A 22,857-nucleotide genomic window follows, 5' to 3' on the forward strand; every position below is an offset into this window, starting at 1 on the left:
GAGACTCCATTTGCCTTACTTAAAATTCCATTTACAGCCCTGAGAACTAATGTGTAGCAAGTCATCTGTAATTATATCTTAGCTTAAGGACACCTATAGAAATGCTTGTCTATGAAATAAAATGCCAGTATACTTCTGAGTCATGTTTTAACTAATCTATGGCTATTATCCTAAATCGTAGTTTTGAGAAAAATAAAATGTGAATGTTGCTATTAGAACTACCTCACATTTATGCTACACCTTGCAGGTGAGGTCGGCTATCTCAGTACTACAAAGGCAGAGACAAGAGCACCAAGTGTCTAAAGCTGAGCTGGGATATATGGTGAGCCTGGCAGAGGATAGTAGGAAGATGGAGAAGAAAAGAACAGAGAAGAAGGAATACATGGAGAGATGGCTCAGTCTGCAAAGTGCTGGCCACACAACCCTGACCTGTGTTTGTATCCCCAGCATCCACATCAATATCTAGATGAAGTTATATGTCTACAATCTCAGAGTAAAGAAGGCAGAGGTAGGCAGATCACTGGAGCTCAATGGCCAGCCAATATAGCTGAATTAGGGGACCATCATGGTTAGATGAATAAGAAGGAGAAGTCCTTTCGTGTTCTCTAGGGCCTCTTATTCTATGTTGAACAAATTTAAATAGTGAGAGTGAAGTACACTAAAGTCATTGAAGAAAGCTGCCCGGCACTGTCCAAGCACTGTCTAACAAACCCCCGATTAGACAAGCTGGCTTCAACTCAAGACTGGCTTAAAATTCCTGCAGGTTCACTATTCAGGGACTTGTGTCCCAGAAGCTGAGTTACCTTAGGTGTTTGCTGAAATGACTGGCTAAAGCCCAATGCTAGTTGTTTCCTGTTAGATCAACACAGCAGCTGTCATGGGACGCAGAAGGTGTGATAGTAATACTTATAAAATTCGGTGTCACACTGGGAAAGTCTAAATGGAACATGAAAATATTTAGAATGTCATGAAAGCAAAGATTTTTTTCTACCCAAAAACAGATCTTAAAAAGCATGTCTGAGCCGATGACTGTAGCTGCTTTCCTCACACCGTGAACTGATGAGTCAGCCCTGTTGGCTATACCTCTATTGTCCCTTATCTGAGACACTTACAAAGAGCCTTCACATTTCTATTTGCTCCATTTTACCTCAGAATTTCCATTTGATCATACTAGTGTGGGAGTGCATACTTCTAGTTGATTACCTTTTGGTATCTTTTTCGTTTAAGGCACAGGAGTATATTGTTTATGTCCTACCTCCTGGTTGGCTCTGCCCTGGTATTCTCCTTGTGAATCATTTACAGAAGTCATCATATGGAAACAGATTAATTGCTAAAAAGACTATAAGACACTGAGCTCCACCTCATTTTCAAAAGAACTTAGAAGGTCTCCTTGGTGTATTTTTAGAAGTGGGTCAGCTCAGACATCTCTGTTCCAAAATGACAAATAGTCCTCTCTCTATTTACAATAGAACTGGAGTTAGATTTTGTTGTGATCCAGCAGGATGTAATCCACACTAATTACTAAAGTTTTGCCTTTTGCAATCAAAGTAAGTAGCCAAGGTTCTTGACAATTTCAGAATGGTCTCTATTCTTGGGATTAGTATATGTCAGTGTAATAAAAACACTTGGGTCTTATCATGAAACTATTTATAAAGATTTCAAAATTTCACAGGAACACTTTGACATAGTTAGTATTGGAGAGTCTCCCTCTCTGATCCACACAGAGTGACATGACAGAAGTGCACATTACATGTACCTACTGAAACTATGGCTTGGAAACACTGTTTACTTTATACACGGTCCTAGTTTTCCAGGTCTACAGGATATTACTGGAAGTAGTAGAACTAATAAATCTAAATCTCCACAATGATTACCGCAAAACGGAAAGTCCATTTTTATGTATTTTCTACGTGACAAATATTGGTCTAGCGTAATATTTATGTAACAACACTCAACTTTACTCCAATTCTGCAAGGTGGGGGTTTACAGGCAAACAAATTTTAGTTTCCAGCTGTCTGAGCATTGTGACCATGTACGTTTGACTTTGTGTATGTTTAACCAATGCCCAAACTAGACTACCTGTAAATGGTGACCTATCAATTACTACTCTGACAATTTTACCGCACTCATAACCCATGAAATAGAATCCGACTCTATTAGTCCTTACTAGACACTCTGATTGTATTTCAATTCCCTTTGCTAATAGATCAGTCTAAAAGGGACATCATTGAATGCAATGGTGCCAACTGATGTATTCTAAATGTTACACTTTACTGGCCACTTAAGCAATTTGATAACTCATATTAGGTACTGTACTATCAGATTTTAACTTTTGTAAAAGAGTACTTTTATATTGACCTAAATACAACAGTGCATAATTTGTGACGTAAAAGCATATATATATTTATATCCAGATAAGTTACTTTTGACCGCTTAGGAAACCTAGAAGCAGTAACATGGTTTTAAATATAATTCTCCATGAAAAGAAACCAGGGCTCCCTGAATAACAGATGAAGCCAATTTAGGGAATACACAAGATGAGTCAAACGAACTCTAGGGCTTTATTTGTCATTATTAGAATATAATTTTAATTCAGCCATGAGACTTCAAAGGATGCTGAAAGCTTTGAGATGATGAAAATTAATAATAGCGTTTTCTTTTACAAAAGTTTCAAAATATCTTACTCCACAAATGTTTATTAAATGTAAATGAAATTAATTTTAAAATAGAAAACTACAGGGAATATTATCTTAAAGAAGACAACATATCTTATACCAGAAGAATAGCAAATATAAGTAATCATATATTACCTGTAGATTAAGCCATGGGATGAGCATAGCTTTATTTGTCTGCCACTGAAGGAAAATAAACCCATTTGTCTAATGATGGGTAAATATCAGATAGAGCCAGTAAAGGAAAAAATTGAAAATTGGCCTTTAAAATATCAATACTGGAGAAGTCAAGGAAAGACTGTAGAACAGGCTCCTAGGAAGACATGACTGGTGTGTGGAACATTAATTTTAAATTGCTTAAAATGGTGTTTTGGGGACAATTAATAAAAAAAACACCTTTTCGTGTATTTTAAGTACAACACAACACACACACACACACACACACACACACAGAGAGAGAGAGAGAGAGAGAGAGAGAGAGAGAGGGAATTGACAACATTACGTTAAGTTTCCTACAAATTTAATTTTTTTTCCAGATTGCCTGAAAGCAAAATTCAAAAGCCAATACAAGAAAGGTTGGCCGTACCCTTCTATGCTTAGAAAATGTGAACTTACAGCAGGGTTCAATACAAGAGTCCATCTTCCAGTAGCAGGTCTGTATTTCATCTTTATAACCCTGCCGAGTGAGGGCATTTAGACTACTCCCCAATGCACAAAAATGTATCAAGTCTAGCAAAAGACAGGCTCGCAAGATAAACATTCAATAGTCTTTAGTGTGTGCTGATGACCAATTATGCCCCATTCCCACAAATCAACAACTGTGGATCACACAGCAGTGAATGGCCAAGGATGCACAAAGCTCTCTCTGGAAGACGGTTATGCGCTCCACATTTCAATCCTCATAAACTGAGAGCTCCTCCTACACAATTCATTGTTCAACAAATAACCCGAGCTTCCGCAGTGTGAGCACTTTAGAGACCAGTGATCTGCATTCACCACCTTTCAGAATCCAGCGCATTCACATGACAATTTCTCATGTAACTTCCTAGGGGAATCTGGACTGCATAAAAACTTACAACCCAAATTTCATCTAACATCTATGATGCTGTTTCAAAAGTGGTACTAATTTACATCAAAAGGAAAAATGCTTAAAATAATAATTCATGGTTAACTCATACTTAATAAGTAGATTTACAATACTCGATGATTTTTGTTTCTTCATTAGTCACATTTTACCTGCTAGTCTAAGGGATCGTTTTCTCTTTGAAGAATGTTCAGGTAGGCCCTACCTCAACTCCTTTGTTTATATGAGCCTGCATTATATTCCACACATCGCTTTATCGGTATTTAATATAAATGGAGAAAAAGTAAAGAATGTAGAGTTTAAAACATTTGATGAAAAAGGCTAACCGTTGCTTTCATTTGTTTCTTGTGACTCATAATCAAGTCTCATTTCTCCTGAATTAACTAGTTGAACTATTTTTTTTAACATAATGCTGGAAATATGGAGACATAGGTATGAAGTAATACATTCAAAAGGAATAAACAAAACATGACAGATAGAAAAGACAGATTTTAGATGTTTAAAGTAGACTATGAAACCCCAGTCGTGGTAGATGATAATAATAATAATAATAATAATAATAATAATAATAATAATAATTTCCTAAGACATGATGTCTTCTCTCACCAATAGCACAGTAACTGGGACAAGGAGAAGAGACAACAATTTACCCAGGACATTAACAGATAGAGACAGTGGTGGTCTAATCCATAAGGTTTTAGAGCAGTGGCCCTTAACTTGTCAGTCGTGACCTCTTGGGGTCTCATATAAGATAATTACATTTAAATTCATAACAGTAGCAAAATTACAGTTATAAAGCAGCACCAAAATAATTTTATGATTGGGGGACACCACAAAATGAGGAACTGTATGTGAAGGGCCACAGCATAAAGAAGTTTGATACCCAGGCTCAGTTCAGGAGCACACACACTAGTAAAGAAGGTTGGGAAGCACTGGTTTTTTGAGGAAAAGAAGGACAGTATCAGGAACTAGATTAGTGGACATTCTTACAATATTTTTTTGCACAAAGACATGGTTTTGTTTGCCCATGACCTGAAACTTAAGTGAAGTTTAAAGTAATGGACTAAAGGTTTTGGCACAGGAAACTTTAAAAAGAGAACATATTTGGGCTGGTGCTAAGAGGCTGTAACAATTGAAGACACCAATACCACTGGCAAACAACTTCCCCAGATGTAATGAGACAACAGAAAAGGTTCCTGAAGTCAAAACCATACCCAACCCTGGAGAATGCAGGAGCATTTGAAGTGGGAAAAGAAGGTCTACACTGAAGGAGTCCCCTGATTCCCAAAAGCAACTAGGGAAAGTCTCCCAGTGTGAGGACAGGAGGTATTACACCTGTGGTCCACAGAGTCCAGGGTACATAATTGGCTGGAAGCATAACTTAGCAACCTTATCCACATGGTATTAGTATTGCAGGCATTGGGGATATAAGACTGATTGTCTCATAGAGTCCTACTTCACAGTTTACAAGAGCAGCTGAAGACAGGCAATGTGGAGTTTGATCCCTTCCAGGAGGGTGATTTCAGGTCATTGTGTGAAACTATGAAGGTAACGCTTAAGTCGCTTTAGTTGCAGTCTGACTGAAAATACTGTATGTGTCCACATCATAGGATATCTGCCAATGGAAGTTGCAGTCACGGGGCAGAGGTGTGTGTATCACAAGGAACAAAGCTGAAGTACGTGGCTACTTAAAACTATTTAATCTTCAGAAAATTTCATCATGAGCCCACGGTGCCAGACCTAGAACTAAAGGATTTGATACCCTCTCTGCTAGACTTTGGTTTTATTTAGTTCTCCTCACACCTTGCTATGGACCGATCCTTCCATTCTCAGAATAGGGATGCGTACTGTGCCTCTTTGAAGGTGGGCAGCATGCAGCTGGTTTGCTGTCACTGTTTATCTTATAGGAAACCACATGGAATATATTGTCTTGAGTCTCGGGTGAGATGTAGACTTTGTACTTTTGCATGACTGAAATTTGTCAAGGCTGTGGGGACGATTAATTGGTTGGATGGTACTTTGCAAGGTGAGTTGAAGGTGAGACTGTGGAGACAAGGTGTGGAACGTTTGAGTTCCAGTGACATGCTTGGGCGCCATGTCTTCCAAGGGTGGATTTTTGATGACTACTCTCAATTGCCAACTCAATGAGATTGAGAACCACCTGGAGATGGGATTCTTGGCGTGCTCGTCAAGAGGTATCTGGATTAGGTTAATTCAGGAGGAAAGACCCAACCATGCACTCTGAACACTTCCCTTGCTTATCCTGAAGTTTGGATTCTACAAAAAGCTCCGTATACTTTGACTTGAATGGTGAGCCAGGGCAAACCCTTTCTTTCTTATGTTGCCTTTGGAATGCTACCTTTTCATGCTTAAACCACAGCAACAAGAAGGGAAACTAAGAAAATAGAGACATTCTACTTATCTTCCTAGCTCTAGATCATTGTGGAATTTCCATGATTACAAAAGCTAAATGTAGTTTTCTACTTTCTGTGAGGTTTTTCAGGCTGAATTGTAGGGATTTTTTTTCATTCCTTGCTGAATCATATAGCAAAATTAGTCTGTCTCTTGTCTACTACATTTGAGACAACGGTTGGTGAATGAAGTATGAGACCAGCCTATCTTACATGCTTCTACTAAACATTTATTTCTATTCTTTGAAAATTATTTATATGTATGTATATATGTATACATATATGTATATATATACATATATGTAAATATATATATATAAATGCTGGTCTTTTTTTACCCCTATTACTATCTCCCTTGAGAATGGCAAAGTGTCTCTGACAGCCTTATATCCTGCAAATTAATTTCTAGAATATCCAAGGGACCAAAAATATGAAACATAAGAAAAAACTTCTCAATCAAAAACAAAACCACAAACAACAACAAAACAAAGGGATACAGAACTGAGAAGAAAGTTCTTCAATGAAGAAAACAGATAGCTAAGAAATAGCTTTGGGATGTTCAATGCATTTAATCGCCATAGTAATGGAAATCACAAATAGTTGGAGATTGACTTACCCTAGTCAGAATAGCTGCTGTCAAGAAAGTAAACATCAAATGCTGATGAGGTCGTAGGGAAAGAACACTGTATCACCATGGTTAGGGTGAAAACTCTATGAGCACTATGGAAATCAGTGTGGCATTGTCCCAGACACTGTCAGAAGACCCATATATAGCACTCCTTGGCATATATACATAAGACTCTATACCTTACTATGCAGATACTTGTTCACTTGCATTCCTTTATCCTATACTCATGATAGGAAATGGAACCAGTGTAGTTGTCTATGAACTGATGCACAGATAATAACATTCTGCTGTGTATACACAATAGACTTTTATTCAAGTACTAAAAAAATTGTGAGCTTTAAAAGACAAAAAATTGTTTGCTATGAGCTTATAATACATATGCAAACCCCTGAAGTCATACTAGTTAATTACCTACAAAAGGAAATGGCCAACAGCAGCAGAAGCTGAGGGGACTAGGAGATACAAATGCTGGCAGAGACATAGTGGATATTCTCAGAGTACATGGCAATGGTGGTTTTTGCAAGAAATAGCCAGTAAGCGGACATGAGTTATAGATCTGAAAATTAGTCTCAAGCGACAGAGAGAATGTCTGTGAAGGCTCTTGAGCAGGATTAGGTAGTCTATATTACAGCAAGTCTGCCACACTGCAATGTGCTAGCAGAATGGATGCAAATCCACCTTGAGTGATAGCTAGGAGGAAAGTGATTTTTGTGAAGCTTAGGAGAGATTCAACAAATGGTTATCTAAGACAGAATTGGATACAGATTCTCCTCAACTTCCAAAGCTTACCATAACTTGAAGACTGCATGGTCAAAGCGCATCAAATACAGAGCTGTAGGTGTACTGCACATTGTTACTGTTCGCCAAGGAGATCTCATCACTAACTGGGAGATGCAGTGTCTGGCTACTGTCCAGTTTCATTGAGAATATCCTATTGCACATCCCTAGCTCACAAAAGGATTAAGGTCTGAACCGCAAAAAGTGCAGTTCGTGTTGGATGGCACATCACTTTTCCATTATATTCATGACAAAAAATTTTGAGGTAAACCATCCTAAATCAGAGATCTCTCTATCTAAGTTATATATGCAAAAGTTCAAAAATTGGCAGTATGTATGGTGTGACTGCAAAGGGCCCTGAAGTAAAAGTGGAGAGGCTCACTGGAAATTTGGTGAGAATTGGTAAGTAGAAATAGGAAGAAATGGTTGACTTGGGTTATGTTTTGAGAGAATTGGTAGGACTAGCTAAAACTTAGATAACCTGGGAGGGAGTGGTTAAAAGTACAAGATATTGATTTTTCTTCTTATTTGTTTCCTTCTGTCCTCCAACCATATGGGCATGAATTTTGATGAGAATCTCCTTGGCTACTTTAATTAGTAGAATGTATGTGGCACTTCAGAATTTATTCCTTTGCTCCTTTTAATGACTGACTTGGAAGGGCCCATCACATGGGGAAAGTACCACTTATGGGCAGATGGTTCTGAGTTGTTTGAGAAACCAGGCTAAGCAAGGTATGAAGAGCTATTCAGTAAGGAGTGTCCCTTCATGGTTTGTGCTTCAGTTACTGCCTGTAGATCTCTACCTTCCTTGACCCCTTGTTCTGACTTTTTCAGGGAGAGACTATTACCTGGAAATGAAACACGAAATGAACCCTCCCCTTCCTAATTGTTTTTGGTCGTTAAGTTTTATCATAGCAATATTAATCTAACTCAGACAGTAAGGAAAGCCTACATTAGGGAGGTAAAAGGGAAATAAATCACCCTCATCCCAATAATTTTCCAATTCCATGTAGGTTACTTAAGTATGTACATATTATGTATTTGTAATTTTCATTCATGTAAAAAGTATATATTATGTCAATTTATACTAGTTAAAAAGTCCACAGTTTTTTATGATAAATGGTATTTTGAGGTGTAGACTTTCTTCTAGGCTGGTCTCAATCATTCAGTTCCCCCAACTTCCCACTTAAGTGTTGAGATCCACAGGTATTCACTACCATGCCCCATCTCCAAGTGATTGAGAAATCTGCAGATGTATTGCTGACATTTTCCAGTATGAATTGCTTGGTAATAGTACTCATTCTTTCCACGTTGAGAAAGAACTGACAAGCAGAGGAGAACGTGTCCTCACGTTCAGGCTCGCTGAACATAAGATGTGTGCAGTCAGTCAGAATCAGTTTCAGAGGTAAATTTTGCAGGCTCTGTGAATTTCTGAGATCATTACTTTTCAGAATTTAAATCGCTGCTCCTCCATTCCTAATAAATAGGGCTACTGTCACATATTAATGGGTTTGTGGTGAGGTTTATGTCAGGAAATGGATATCAATCTTGTAACATGGGCAATGTCAGTATGCAAGCATCTTACAGATGATATTTTAAAAGATGATACTGCCATTATAAAGTCATAAATCACAAGTATTATCATATCTAAAATTAACAACTCCTATAAACCATGTCCAAGGATTTCAAGGAGGATTCTTACATAAATAGGAATGGTTAGAATGAGAAAGGACATGGAGGTCTACATTCAAAATGTCATGAGTCAGGAATATAAGGAGGAAAGTGCAAGTATTTAAAACATTGTCTTCAGAGGATATAATTTTATTATTTATTATTTATAAAATTTTGTGATAATGTTTCATAGTTCTGTCATATATATATATATATATATATATAGTGTTCTGTTCTTTTTATTTAACTATTTTATATTATTGACAATATCCTAAGTGTAATCTTTGCCGTTAATGGTGATGGTTTCACATGGGATTGTTTCCTTTAATCTCTTAAAACAGCTAGCCTCCATCAGAAAGATTTGTAGAAGGCCGTGTAACACATGAAAACATAGCATAAATATCAAACATATCTTGAATAGAGTCACATGAGGTGGCTTCCATTATTTCATCTCCGTTTTACAGACTAGAAAACTCAAGTTCAAAATCCTTAAGTCTGTTAATAGAAGCCACATGACTAACCATTGGCAGCAACCAATACGGCTCTAAGAGCCATGGTCTCAGGTATGTTTGGTCATGTTTCTAAACAACAGTCATGCAAGACTGTGTCTGCTCTCTGTGTTCCTAGCCAGTAGGCCATAACACCATGCATCTGTAAATTTTAATTTACAGGGAGAAATGAAAGATTCAAAGTGTACGGAGAATCTGTTTGGGTTTCATGGCAGACCAACAAGCACTACCAGCTAAGCTGTGTTCCTTTGTCAGAGTTGTACACAACCCCAATGGAATATTAGTCAAATACAAAAGAGGAGAAAGCCTGTCATTTGATATATAAGGGATGTTATCTGGAGGACAAGAAGGTGTGACACGTAAGCCATTTTCTTTCCTGCATTTGAGATGTAAAAAAGGGGACAGGGCTGATCTCAGACAACTAGAGAGTAGTCATATAGTAGTGACAGGGATGGTTTTGGGAAATATTGTTCAGGGATGCAAAATTTGTCTTCAATAGGAGAAATAAGCTCAGGAGACCTGAGGTTTAGTACAAGATGGTGACTCCATGTGGTAATAATGGAACGCATGCAAATTTCATAGAGGTAGGATGAAGTATGCTCATGACACAAATGGTAACTATGTGTGCGAAAGCATGTTAGTTAGCTATCTTTTTTTAAAATATTTTTTCTTTCTTTTTTTTTTTTTTCGGAGCTGGGGACTGAACCCAGGGCCTTGCGCTTGCTAGGCAAGCGCTCTACCACTGAGCTAAATTCCCAACTCCTTAGTTAGCTATCTTTAATCATTTCACATGCAAAGTGATCATATATGTAGTAATTGTATTTAATTTTAGGTCTCAATTTTAAATATTGAGGAATTACCACTAAAGAGCTCTGGGCTTTATACAGATAAATTCAGTAGCAATGTGGAGTGAAAATAGGCTACTTTGGTAATTGTATAGTAGTATGTATATATTTTCAGATATAATCTATCATTGAGTATTTGAGGAATACAGTTTAGAATGCATATCTCAATTATGAAATTGTAATACAGAGTTATCTCAAATGTTGATGAAGATTGAGAGTACTGAATCACGCTGGGTGTGGTCCCATACACCATCAATCCCAGCCTGATCTGTGCAGTGAGTTCCAGGACAGTCAGGGATTCACAGAGAAAACCTGTCTTAGAAAGAAAAAAAAATAAAAACAAGGGTGGAATAAAAAAAATTATATATTTTTTTTCTTTTTTTCGGAGCTGGGGACCAAACCCAGGGCCTTGTGCTTGCTAGGCAAGCGCTCTACCACTGAGCTAAATCCCCAACCCCAAAAAATTATATTTTCAAATGGACTCCATTTGCTTAATTTTTATTACAATAAACAAATAAGTCTGTTGCCACTTGCAGAAAAGAGCTGGATGAATTCTTTAAGTGTAGACATTCATTTTCATCAGCACAAAGTATTTAGTTAAAAATGATTGACGTAAAAACCTAAATTAAAAAAAGGTTGATGTCTTTGAAAAATATTTGAAATGCGTACATGTGCAGAGTATGATATATCTGAAGCTCCATGCTCTCCTTATATCGTTGAAATATGGATTTTAACTGTGGCATCTTCATTTCTGACTAGCCAGTTGCAGACTTTAGAAATGAGAAACAACCGACTCTCCTGATCTAGGTACAAAGGCTTAAAGGCACTGCTACTGGAGTCAGAATAGCAATAAATACCAGGGCTGTCACATCCGCACCCCCCCAATCAAATTTAACAATGTATCAATTAGACATTTTCCTTAAGGAGTGTATAGGAACTTTGAAAAAATTGGTTCTTTCAAGGGAAAAATAAACAATTACAATTCTTGGCTTTATTTTTAAAAGCCATATATCTGGTACATTAAGAAATATCTCACTGCAGTTTTGACTCTGTGATAATTATAAAAAAGTCTTGCTTCCTGATCTTAAATATCTTATATCCTTTAAATTTTACAACCTCCCAAAAGGACGGGACCAGAGCAGACATTATTCTTCCCTTGGTTATATCTTTACTAATTAGACAGTGAACTAAATTAGGCTTATACTAGTGACTGACAGAGGCTGACAGGGAACTAAATTAGGCTTACACTTGTGACTGATTGATGAGGCAAATCACAGCACAAGAAAAATCAGCTTCTTTGGTAACTGTGTAGCAATATGTAACATATTTTTAGATATAATATATTCTTGGGTTTGATGTATACAGTTTAGAATGCATACCCCAACTTCAAAATAAGAACATGCTACTTATATGATTATTTTTATCTATAAACTTACGCTTTGCAGTGGGAATTGAATATAACACTTACTTTGTGAATGTTGTACCTTATAAAAACCATTTAATGACTTACACTATACTAGAGTATAGAACAAATGTATCCATTACCTTGGCTATTATTTTAAACTCTGCTAACAGCTGAAGGAAATGAAACTAGGAAATTGTAAGTAACTTGTTTAAAGTCACGAGCTGGTAAATGGTACCACTGGGGATTCAGTATATATGTGGATGCTCTTGGGGCCAACTATTTTAATCATTATATTGTATCCCAAACATGACGACAACAACAACAGCAACAAAAAAGACTGTCGCCGCCTTAAGTCTGAGAATTATTTTAGGAGACAGCTTGTGCTAATAGCGACCCCCAGTTGCAAATCATAACAGGTTGGCATGATAACTAACTAAACATGAGAAATGTACGCCACCTAGAGTCCATCCTGCCCTTAACAGGATGGAAGTTAATTTTTGAAGCTTCTGAGAGAATAAGGCCTGACACATGGGAAGGTTTCTTCAGACTAAGCTTTTCCCCCAAATTCTAGTCTGCAGCTTGAGAGCAACGTTCTCAAGTGCCCACTTAGCTTAACGTTTAAATGTCTAAATATGAAGATCTGTGAACACAGGCCCACAAGAGGCCAGCTCACCTGTAAATGAATGGAGCCACCGTGGCAGTGTTAGGATGGCTATGCTGTTGCTGCTGAGGAAGATGGACAGCTCCATTGCCAGGACTCTGTCCACTGCTGTGTGCTACCTGCAGAACGCAGGAGCTAGAGGGAGATGCTTGGCTAGCTTCCCTCCCCTCCAGAGGAGCAGAGAGGCTGGGCGTGCTTGTTTTCTCCATAGTGATGGCCTTTTGGAAGGCCTGTGAAGAGCTTCCCTTGCTAGTCCTGAATTTCTCAGACTCTTTGCTTGCTGCACTGCCAGGGGAAATAGTTTGCTTTGGTGTGGGCACCTTTGAGCCTGGCTTTGGAATTCCGCTGGACGACGACGGAATTAAGCTGTCTTTCTTGGCTGCTGCGGTCTTGCTGCCCTTTGGGATCAAGCTTGCGATTTTTGAGGTCTTTTTCGGAGTCGCATCCATCATCTGGTCCTTCTCTTCTTTTCCTGGCTTCTCAGCACAGGCCTTATTCTTGTCCCTGTTCTTTTCCTCCTTTTCTTTTGGCTGCAGCAAAGACTTTTTATTGCTGAAATTTTTGCTTCCTGCTTTTGGAGGGGTTAATTTTGGTGACACTTTGGGACTGCTGTTTGTTGAGCCGCCACTATTCAGACCACTGTTAAAACCTTCCATTTCTCCTGATTCAGAAAAGGCATCATCATCTTTGCCACTATCATTAGGTCCTGAACTGGTAGCCTGAGGGGGGCGCAATGCTGTCCGGGCATTAACCAGCTTGAATTTTTCAAGCATAGATTTCTGCCCCGAAGGAGCACTTTTGACCCCTTCTGTGACAGGGGGCTTCAGTCTGTCTGAAGATGGTGTGGGGGAGGTGGCTGGGCTTGGCTGTTTCACTGTCAGCATGGTGGAGGTGGCACTGTGCTTGACATTCATGGACTTGCTGCGCCACGGCTTGCTGGCATTCGGGGAAGGGATGGCAGAGGCTGGGGGTTGCCCAGAAGTGCTGGGAGGCTGTGTGTTTCCATTTATACCTGAAGATGGTTGAGGTCCTTTGGAGGAATCTATACATGAATAAGAAAAAATTAGAAAGATTAATTTTTCTTAGTCACTTATTTATCACCATTGCACATTTTTTTCTGTCCTTCCAAAAATAATCAGGTATCTGTGTGTCTATGTGTGAGTACATGAATGTATGCACAAATACTAGCAGAGGCCAGAAGAGGGAATCATATTTCCCTGGTAGGAGTTGCTAGTGGTTGTGAAGTAGCCAGTATGGGTGTTGGGATTCACCTTTTCTACAAAAGTGTTAAGTATTCTTGGCCACTAAGCGATCTCTCCAATCCCACATATTTCTTAATCACATACATATTTCTTCTGAACTGAAAAACAACAAATTAGGTAGCATTAATTACTTCTAAGCGAAGATTTTCACTCTTTATATTTTGGTTACTATTTGGAAGGCATCAATTTCAGGGAGAAAATGCAACACAGACTCAAGTTATTCTTACCAAATGAAGTCTACTAGTTCTATCTAATTATTTATATATTTGAAGATAAAAAACAATATCCCTCTTCTAAGAAATTCTTTATTATCCAGTTCATTCTAACAAGTGAGTGTTCTGCATTGCTTATGAAATAGGGATTTTATTTCTAAGTTGTAACAATATTACCTACTGTTATCTGATTATATATGATTGATGATGTTGTCTTTTCATTAGCTGTATTTATTAACATAAACTAACCAGTAAAGTTATATTTCGTGGTGTGTATACTTAGAGAATACGTTTGGAGTTGCTTTCCCATCTAATTTGTCCTGAGACAGGACCTTAGTGCTTCTGCTTCTTCATAGTGAATTCTTAGAGAGCCAGGCTGAATGTTAGGTAGTTTTCCTGTCTCTAACTCCCTTCTACCTTTCTTCTAGATGTAGAAATGCTAGAATTGCAGATGTGTGTGACTGCATTTGGCTTTCTGCATGAGTTCCGGTATCTAATTCAGGTCTTTGGAATTGTATTCGAGTGCTTCTATACACTGAGATTCCTCCCCAGATTCAAACTCTATTTCTGTTTTTATTCATGATAACCCTGAGAAAAGGGTATGTACTATCATAGTTGCTTTACAGATTCCCCAAATACCTTCTATTATCGGCCTCTCAGCATACATTTACATGTTTACTGATTTTATGAAATTACCGTCATACTAGCCTGCTTTTTCTGGGAATATTAATCAACTTGATTTCATTCCTTCTATCTTCGGACCCTAGTCTAATCATATCATCTGCTAGTATTTACTAAGTGGCTTTTGGATTTAAGGCACTCTTAGACAGCATAATCGTGTTAGAGCAAAGAAAAGGGACAAAAGGCAAATGTCACTGCATGGTGACATATGTCAAACATCAGAAGAGGAGGGTATGTGAATGTAATGGTAGAGGTAATGAGAGTTGCCTGAGCATACACAGGGGTGCCCAATAAAATCAGGAGAGATGACATAAGGAGGATGTATAAATGCTCAAGGCAAGAGGGGTATTCATGAAACAATTAATATACATTTTTCCATTTACTTCCATTTAGAAAGAGTTATAGATATATATTAGGACACAAATTTGGGGGGAAATGCAATCGCCCAAAAGTCAAGCATGTTCTTCTGGAAATACAGTTTAGAGGACCATGATGATATCACCCAGGCTTCATCAAATTCTAGCACACTGCCATCAAAGCTATACAATGAAATTAATGGTAATATTTCTAAATAACCATATTTAAGTCTACTGAAGAGTTAACTTTACTATTTCACAATATCCCTATGAGGCAGGAAGGGCTTATATTTCTAGCTCAGCACACTCAGTGAGTCTAAGTAGTTCAGTCATAGTTTACCACGAACAAGAGCTCCTGCACTGTAATTCTTTCTTTAAGTGACGGGTGTTTATAGCGCAGTGGACCTCATAGTTTAATGGGATCCATTGCTATCTGGGGATCTTAGTGTGTGTGTATTGTGATTCAGCAGGTCTTCCATGGGATTGAACAGCCTGCATATCTAACAAACTTCCAGATATTTTAATTGCTACGGGTCACAGACCATGTTTGGAGTGGAAAGGGTTGAATTAATTCATTTCCCTGCTTCTTACTGTGATGACATCTATGTTGGCCAAATTAAGTAGTGTTTCATAATTATACAGTGTTAATATTTTTTATTTCATTGAAGTTTGAGAACCTTACTCAGCTCTGAGCTCATCTGGGTATTGAGATGCTTATGACAAAGAATCAATAAATCACACACAATGGTCTCTTTCCCTTTTCCCATCGTTTTAGTCCAGAAATTAGTATGAATCTACTGCATATTTGCAACTTTTTTACAAGTCAAAAGAGCCCTGGCTTTGAGGCTATAGAAATGGCGGTAAGGATAAAAATGGGAAAGAGTAAGTCAGGGGGCTTTTGAAACAACTGATAGACGAGAAAAGTAATGCTGTTCCTTTCTTAGGAAAAAAGCCCCACAATACAACAACAACAATAACAACAACAAAAACAAGCTAAGGGCAATGACAAAGTAGACCTTGTACTGCACATCCAAGTACAGAAGAGGAAATTCAATACCACTACACCTCAGAATGAGACACATGAGACTCTAGGTTATGACATCCACGCACAGCACAGTAACAGTCATGGCAACAGCTGGAAAATTGGCTTCAGTTGAGTACACACATCTAAGACACTTTGCAATGCTCAGCTCCCAGCCTGTCCCCAGTCTGTCTTTATACAGCATCAATAAGGAGCCTTTGGATTCTTTCAAAGGACAAACCACAGGTCACTGAGTATTAGGTAGATGCCCCAGTGAAGAAATCTCCCAGGGGAGAGGGGGAGCTCATGGTAGAGTGCATAACAGCAGTAGCTGAAGTGTCTGTCACTTCTACAGAGTCAGACAAGTGGGGACCTTTGGTTCAGCCAACTATATATTCAACAGTAAGCATTCTTCACCCAGTGGCATGATTCTGCAGGTTGACCAGTTAGATTCTAATTATAAATATATCTTGTTAGAGGAAAACAAGAGCAGGGAAAGTCCTCCAGTCTGATTGTGCCTTGCATGTTGATGGACTTTTTCTGTTTATAGTAATCGATCTTCTTATCTCTGGTCTGCAAAAAAGAATTTTTCTTTTACTCTTCCTCTTCTTGCATCTAGATACCAACCGTCACCAGCTCCAATCACTAAATAGGAGTTCTCCACTCATTATGCTAAGCGTTTTGTTAGACTTTTAAACATGTGCCCTTGCACTAAAGCCCATAACCATCACTCATGTTACCGAAGTTCCTCTGGCAGAATGAGAAAACTGAAGCTTCATGAAAGAAAGAATATTGTTGTCAGTAACACACATAGCAAGAACTAGAACAGCCCAAACACAGGATCAGACTTATTCTGGTCCAACTACTTCTTTGTTCTACCCACTTTCTACAAACCCTGAATTCTTATGGTATTTCTCACCAGAAAAGTTGAATGAGTATTCATTTAAATCATATTTGCCTTCTTCCCTATTGAGCAGAATTTAAATATAAATACCATTAGAGAGCTCTACCTAGTCCACTACTCTACTCTGAGAGTTGGCTTACACACACCCCTCATATACTAATTCGTGCTACAAATGATCTAAACTTAACACATCAACGTCTGGCTTCCTAACCATAGCAGTGTCAAGAGCTGAGGAGTAACTCCAATCTACTCTTAAACTTAATACACTGAAGTAAATAATGGTGGTTGCAACAGACATGAGAAGATTAGGAAGAGAGCCATTGCCGAACTTCCGTGATTCAGAGCTTTGTTCTACATTGTAGACTGTTACATCTTCATAAGAAACACAGAAAATATTCCAGATTTGTACATCTATTTTTCACGACTAAGTTTCTTACTTAGTTAAAAAAAAAACTAGCATTCAACTAAAGACCATATAAGGTAATAATGACCATGACAACAGCAGGAGGACAGCTTCCGAGTGTGCTCCCTGCAGAGCAGGCAAAGAAGTGTTGATGATAATGCTAGCCCGAGATACAGGACACCCTAAGCACAGTAACTCCTGTAGAAGGAAAGAAAACAATGGAATTGCGGGTTTGTGGTCATAAGATTGGTAATAATCAATACATAGGAGATCAATTTGTTTCACAGTAACATACCATTGAAAAAGGAAAGGTTATAGAGGATGACCCAGTTGTAAATTAGTCTGCTGCCTCTGTTGTATCTCAGTGCACTGCCTAACAAAGACTTGTGAAATGTTCCAGCCACTGTTTTATAATGACTCAAAAGAAAGCCCGGATGCTATTACAGAGACACTGTCCCCTCTGGGTATGCTTGCTGGTACCATTTGGAAACTCAGAGAGCTACTTTGTGAGGGGGTGTGATATTCTGGATGTTTCTATTCACCAACCAGCTTTTACCATTTGCAGTAAGGAGTGAAATCCCTCAGTGTGCGTGCATGTGCATATAAACAGAAGTGCATTTGACTAGAATTCCACAATGACATTACTTCGTATGTGCTCAGAATTGGGCTAACATAACAGTTGAAAAATTCAGATTTTTAGAAATTATGTTACTGATATATTTTATAATAAAGAGTAAAAAAAGAGCCATGGTAGCCACAATGAAATTATTAGTAATTTAAAATAATAACTAAAACATACACATTGAGGCAAAAGGGATGGCTCAGCAGTTAAGAGCACTTTCTGTTCTTGTAGACGACCCAGGTTAGGTTCTCAGGATCCACATGGCTGCCTAAAGCTATCTGAAATTCCAGTTTTGGTGGTTTCAGTGGCTTCTTCTGGCTCCCGTAGGCACAAGGAATGCATGTGATATGTGTGTCCCCGTGTAGGCAAATACTCATATTTATAAAACAAAAATAAATAAATATTAAAACATATGCATTACCTAGGAAAGAACCAAACATTTTAGTTCCTTATTATTCATTTTACAAGAATTGGAAGGAAAGACAGAACCAAGCAAAAATGTATTTAAGAGGAATGTCTTATGCCTAGCTGACAATAGGGATCTGAATTTCAATGGAAAACTAATGCAAACCTCACAGGAATTGTGATGGTTTACAACATTAGGTCAATGTGTTAATAGATCTTTGGCATTGATCCTACTAATTCCAGGTTGGGTATAAATAAAAGTCAGAAGGTTCCACACTAGAAGATGCTTGATGCTGTCCTCCTCAGTGTACAAACTGTCTGAGAGAAACAGTGAGAAGGCTCTGGCATTCCCTCTGGTACTGTGACAAATCTCTTAGCAACATAGAAAAACTCCTCTCTACGGAACTGTGCCAGGTAACCTAGGTGTATAGGTCAGAACTCAGATATGTAGCTCACAACTGGGTCACACACACGACAAGGGAAATTGACATTTCCAATACCTGAGATATTCAGTATTCTCTTTCAAATGTGTTGCCCAGATTTTGTAAAACAAAAACTAATTTGTTAACATTTCTCTAAACACATAAAGTGTGTGCCCAAATGAGTCACAACAGGGTTTTCACAAGATCTAATTCTTAGTGGTTAGGTATGTGGTTTTCTTCAGAGGATGCATTTGTCTACGGCACTCTTTCAGAGTGTATAGGCTCAGACAAGTGCTGGTATCATCCTGTGTTACTCATTGTTAGCTTTTGAATGGCAGGTGATCAAGAGAAGAGGGTGAAGGATTCTGAAAGCTTAACAAAAGACACTTTCTTCATTTTCTCCATTTATTCTGAGAAATTTGTCCTGACTCTCCATTGAATAGAGCAGTGATGGCACTGGATTCTTCTGTTAACATTGCTATCATGGCCGTCTCTACAAGAAATACCTCATGACGTGAGCGTATATTATAATTGATGTGTTGAAATGAACACACATTTGGCAGAATGCTTTAGTATTAATGTTCTGTTAGATATGGAAGTGAGGTTTGTGTCTCTCTACTGATTCCATTAGGTGTTACACCATTTGGAATTCTGCCTGTATCCTTCCACCTTCAATCGTATCAACTAGTGCCACTATGCTTTGAATACAAATTCTAGAGATTTCTCAATTGATTTGGTTAATTCTTCAAATGAAAAAAATCATTCTTTATTTTGAGGTTTTTTTTTTTTTTAAAGTATTGGAAGTCAACCCTAAGTTTCAGCCACACCAGTTTCTTCTACTAAGCTATATCCACAACACTGAAAATGAATCACCTTACACATATGTGGAACAGTAAAATGAATCCCACCTCTCAGGCTACCTGTTTAACAATTTCTTTAAGTTAGCAGACTCAATTCCTTTAAGTAGGAAATGAAACATTTTAAAGTATTAAATGTAAGTGTTTCAATTTCTAATAGCTAAAAAGAAATAACCGTCTTATTTGTAACATTTAAATGACATACCCTAAATTATTTCATTATAAAACTACACCATTTATAAAACAATTTTATAGTTGTCATCGCTGTTAGACACACAACACACCAAATTATTAGCTGATGGACTATTCCTTTTAAAAATATTTCTAAAGGTCCTGCTTGTCTGTTGTCCGTTAGAGGGCTGCTCTTTTCTGAAGAGGAAATAGAGGGAGAGTAGATCTGGAGGAGAGGGGATATAGGGGAGAAGAGAGAGGAATGGAGCGAGGAAAACAGTGGTTTGGAAGCATACTTTCAGAGGAGAATCTATTTTCAATAAAAATAAAAACTTGAATGATTTAAAATATTTATATATTTTTTTTTCGGAGCTGGGGACCGAACCCAGGGCCTTGCGCTTCCTAGGTAAGCGCTCTACCACTGAGCTAAATCCCCAGCCCCTATATATTTTTAATATGGTGGTTTGAATGAGAATGATTGCAAAGGCTCAATATTTGAATGCTTGGTACTCAGCTAAAGGAACTGTTTGGGAAGGATCAGGAGGTATGGTTTTGTTGGAAGAGACAGGTTACTAGGAGTGGGTATTGAGGCTTCAATAGCCCGTGTCATTCCCAGTTAGCTCTTCCTGCCATAGCTCTGCCTATTTCTTGGTTGTTGTCTCAATTTGTGGGCTTTAAGCTGTTGCTTCTATATCATGCCTGCCTGTCAGTCCTGCCATGCTCCTTTCGATGATGACTTTGGACTCCTTATGAAACTAAGTTCTCAATAAACTCTTTCTTCTATTGTTTGCCTTGGTTATGCTATGTATCTGCAGCAGTAAAAAGGTAACTAAGACTTGTAAACACTACAAAATCTGAAGTAGCAAAGCACTGAATCCAAACATCCTAATTTAAAGCTTGTATCACTTACTTGGAGACAGGGTATGTTAAACTTGATTCCAATGTAATATTTATAAATTTTTGGTGTTCTACTTTAAGATAATTCATTAGAAATATAAAATAGCGCAAGATAATTAAAAATAACATTGTATCCAATGACAAAAATAACTCAAATAGCTAGGACATTGTACAAATCAAACAGATTCCAGATGGCTATATTGTATCACATGAGCCTATTTAAACTTATTGGCAATATATAGACATTTAATGCCCATATTTTATGGGTAACAAATGTCTACAAATCAATAAAATGATCTGTAAAATGTAGCTTCCATATGTCAATTCAGGTTATGGCTGCAAATCCTTCTCCCACAACCTTCTAACCCAAAGGGGATAGGTGATACATGTTTCATTTATGCTTCAAAATGTTTTGAAATTTTCAGTTACCTTTGTGTAAAATGAAAAGTGAATGCACTACATTCTCATGTCTTTTGCTTTCTCAATTAAGTGAGCCGGGCCACATCCTGCCTTGAATCTGTCTCCATCTTGTGGTGATGAGAAATATTGCTATGTACTGTTAATATTGTACGTGAAAAGTTGAACATCCTTGAAAATGGATGGGTTTGTCTGTCTTGGAGTTTTACTTCTAGATAATAGAAGTAAAGATGTTGAAATTACAGAAGTACAGACACTTCACAACATATCTTTATCAAAATTTCTAAACTACTTATAAAACTTTTCAAGTACTAATTTTGAAAGTATGTTGAAACTAATATCATATTTATATAATATCACATATATACACATATATATGCACACACAAAACACACACACATATATATATATACATATATATATGAGTGTTTTAAATAAATAGTGGTTGTCCCTGCACACCACTATCTGTAAGCTGTCTCTACAAACTATATATAATATATTTGTAAAATTAGCTTGAACCTATATAACATATTCTAAGGTCAAAACTGAGGGAGAATGTCTATTTCCATCTGAAGTTTTTATTTCCCATTCCTTTCTTACTAAAATAGTAGAACTTTTAGGAATATTCTTTAATTTGGATGAAAAGGAAAAAAAAATCCTGATGTTCCAAATTACTGAGTCTGCAAGAGAAGAATAATCAGACATGGGTTTTGAAAGTAGCTGTATAGAATATCATACAAATAATCGAATCTCTTTTGGATCAATCCCTACAGAGAATTTTTTCCCTCGTTTTAAATTGTTCATCATCATCATGTATGGGTTGAGATAGCGAATCAGGAATGTAAAAAGCAAGTGGATTTCAGAATGCTCTGAAAGCTAATTGAGCGCACTGCTATGCCAGCAATGACTTCCTGATTAACCTTTTCAACCTGCTAAGTCACTGTGAGTCACTGATGCTCAATCACTCATCTAAACAAGGAAACTTTATTCTTCATTTTAAAGCCTTGGACTTCAAAATATACACTGTATTTCCTTGCCCCTTATCACCACTGGACTTAAAAGTGGTGGGTATTTTCTTTTTTTTTTTTTCTTTTTTTTTTTTTTTTTTGAGTACACTGTAGCAATCTTCAGACTCACCAGAAGAGGGCATGAGATCCCATTACAGACGGCTGTGAGCCACCATGTGGTTGCTGGGAATTGGACTCTGGACCTCTGGAAGAGCAGTTGGTGCTCTTAACCACTGAGCCATCTCTCCAGCCCTGCTTCTCTTTCAAGATTGTACCTCTCCATGTATTTCTGAATAAGAGAATGCTGCCTAGGTACACATTGAAACAAGTAGTAATCATCTAACCTGTGCAAAATAGCACATGCTTCGTTTGACTATTCAAAGTAAACGTTCCGATAGTTCTACTGACTAAATATAGGGATGACTTCTTGATTTCATGAACTCACCTATATAAAGTAGAGGACTAAGAATAGAGATGGTAAGCTTTACTAATGTAGAAATACTGCCCTAACAGCCACAGTGCTTACAAAGCAGTTTCTTGATTTCCCCAGGATTCGG

The 22,857-nt window shown here is 37.7% G+C and overlaps 1 protein-coding gene across 5 annotated transcripts in view; it reads right to left on the reverse strand.

The window, feature by feature from the left end:
• Positions 1-22,857, reverse strand: part of Nav3 (neuron navigator 3) — a 330,800-nt gene that overhangs the window by 166,622 nt on the left and 141,321 nt on the right. For all 5 annotated transcript variants that reach the window (NM_001439506.1, XM_087557238.1, XM_087557237.1 and 2 more), the window contains 1 exon segment: positions 12,676-13,705. In NM_001439506.1, the coding sequence (NP_001426435.1) occupies positions 12,676-13,705 (1,030 nt within the window).

Source organism: Rattus norvegicus, chromosome 7 (assembly GCF_021556685.1).
Source record: "Rattus norvegicus strain SHRSP/BbbUtx chromosome 7, alternate assembly SHRSP_T2T, whole genome shotgun sequence".
In the NCBI taxonomy this organism is placed as follows: domain Eukaryota; kingdom Metazoa; phylum Chordata; class Mammalia; order Rodentia; family Muridae; genus Rattus; species Rattus norvegicus.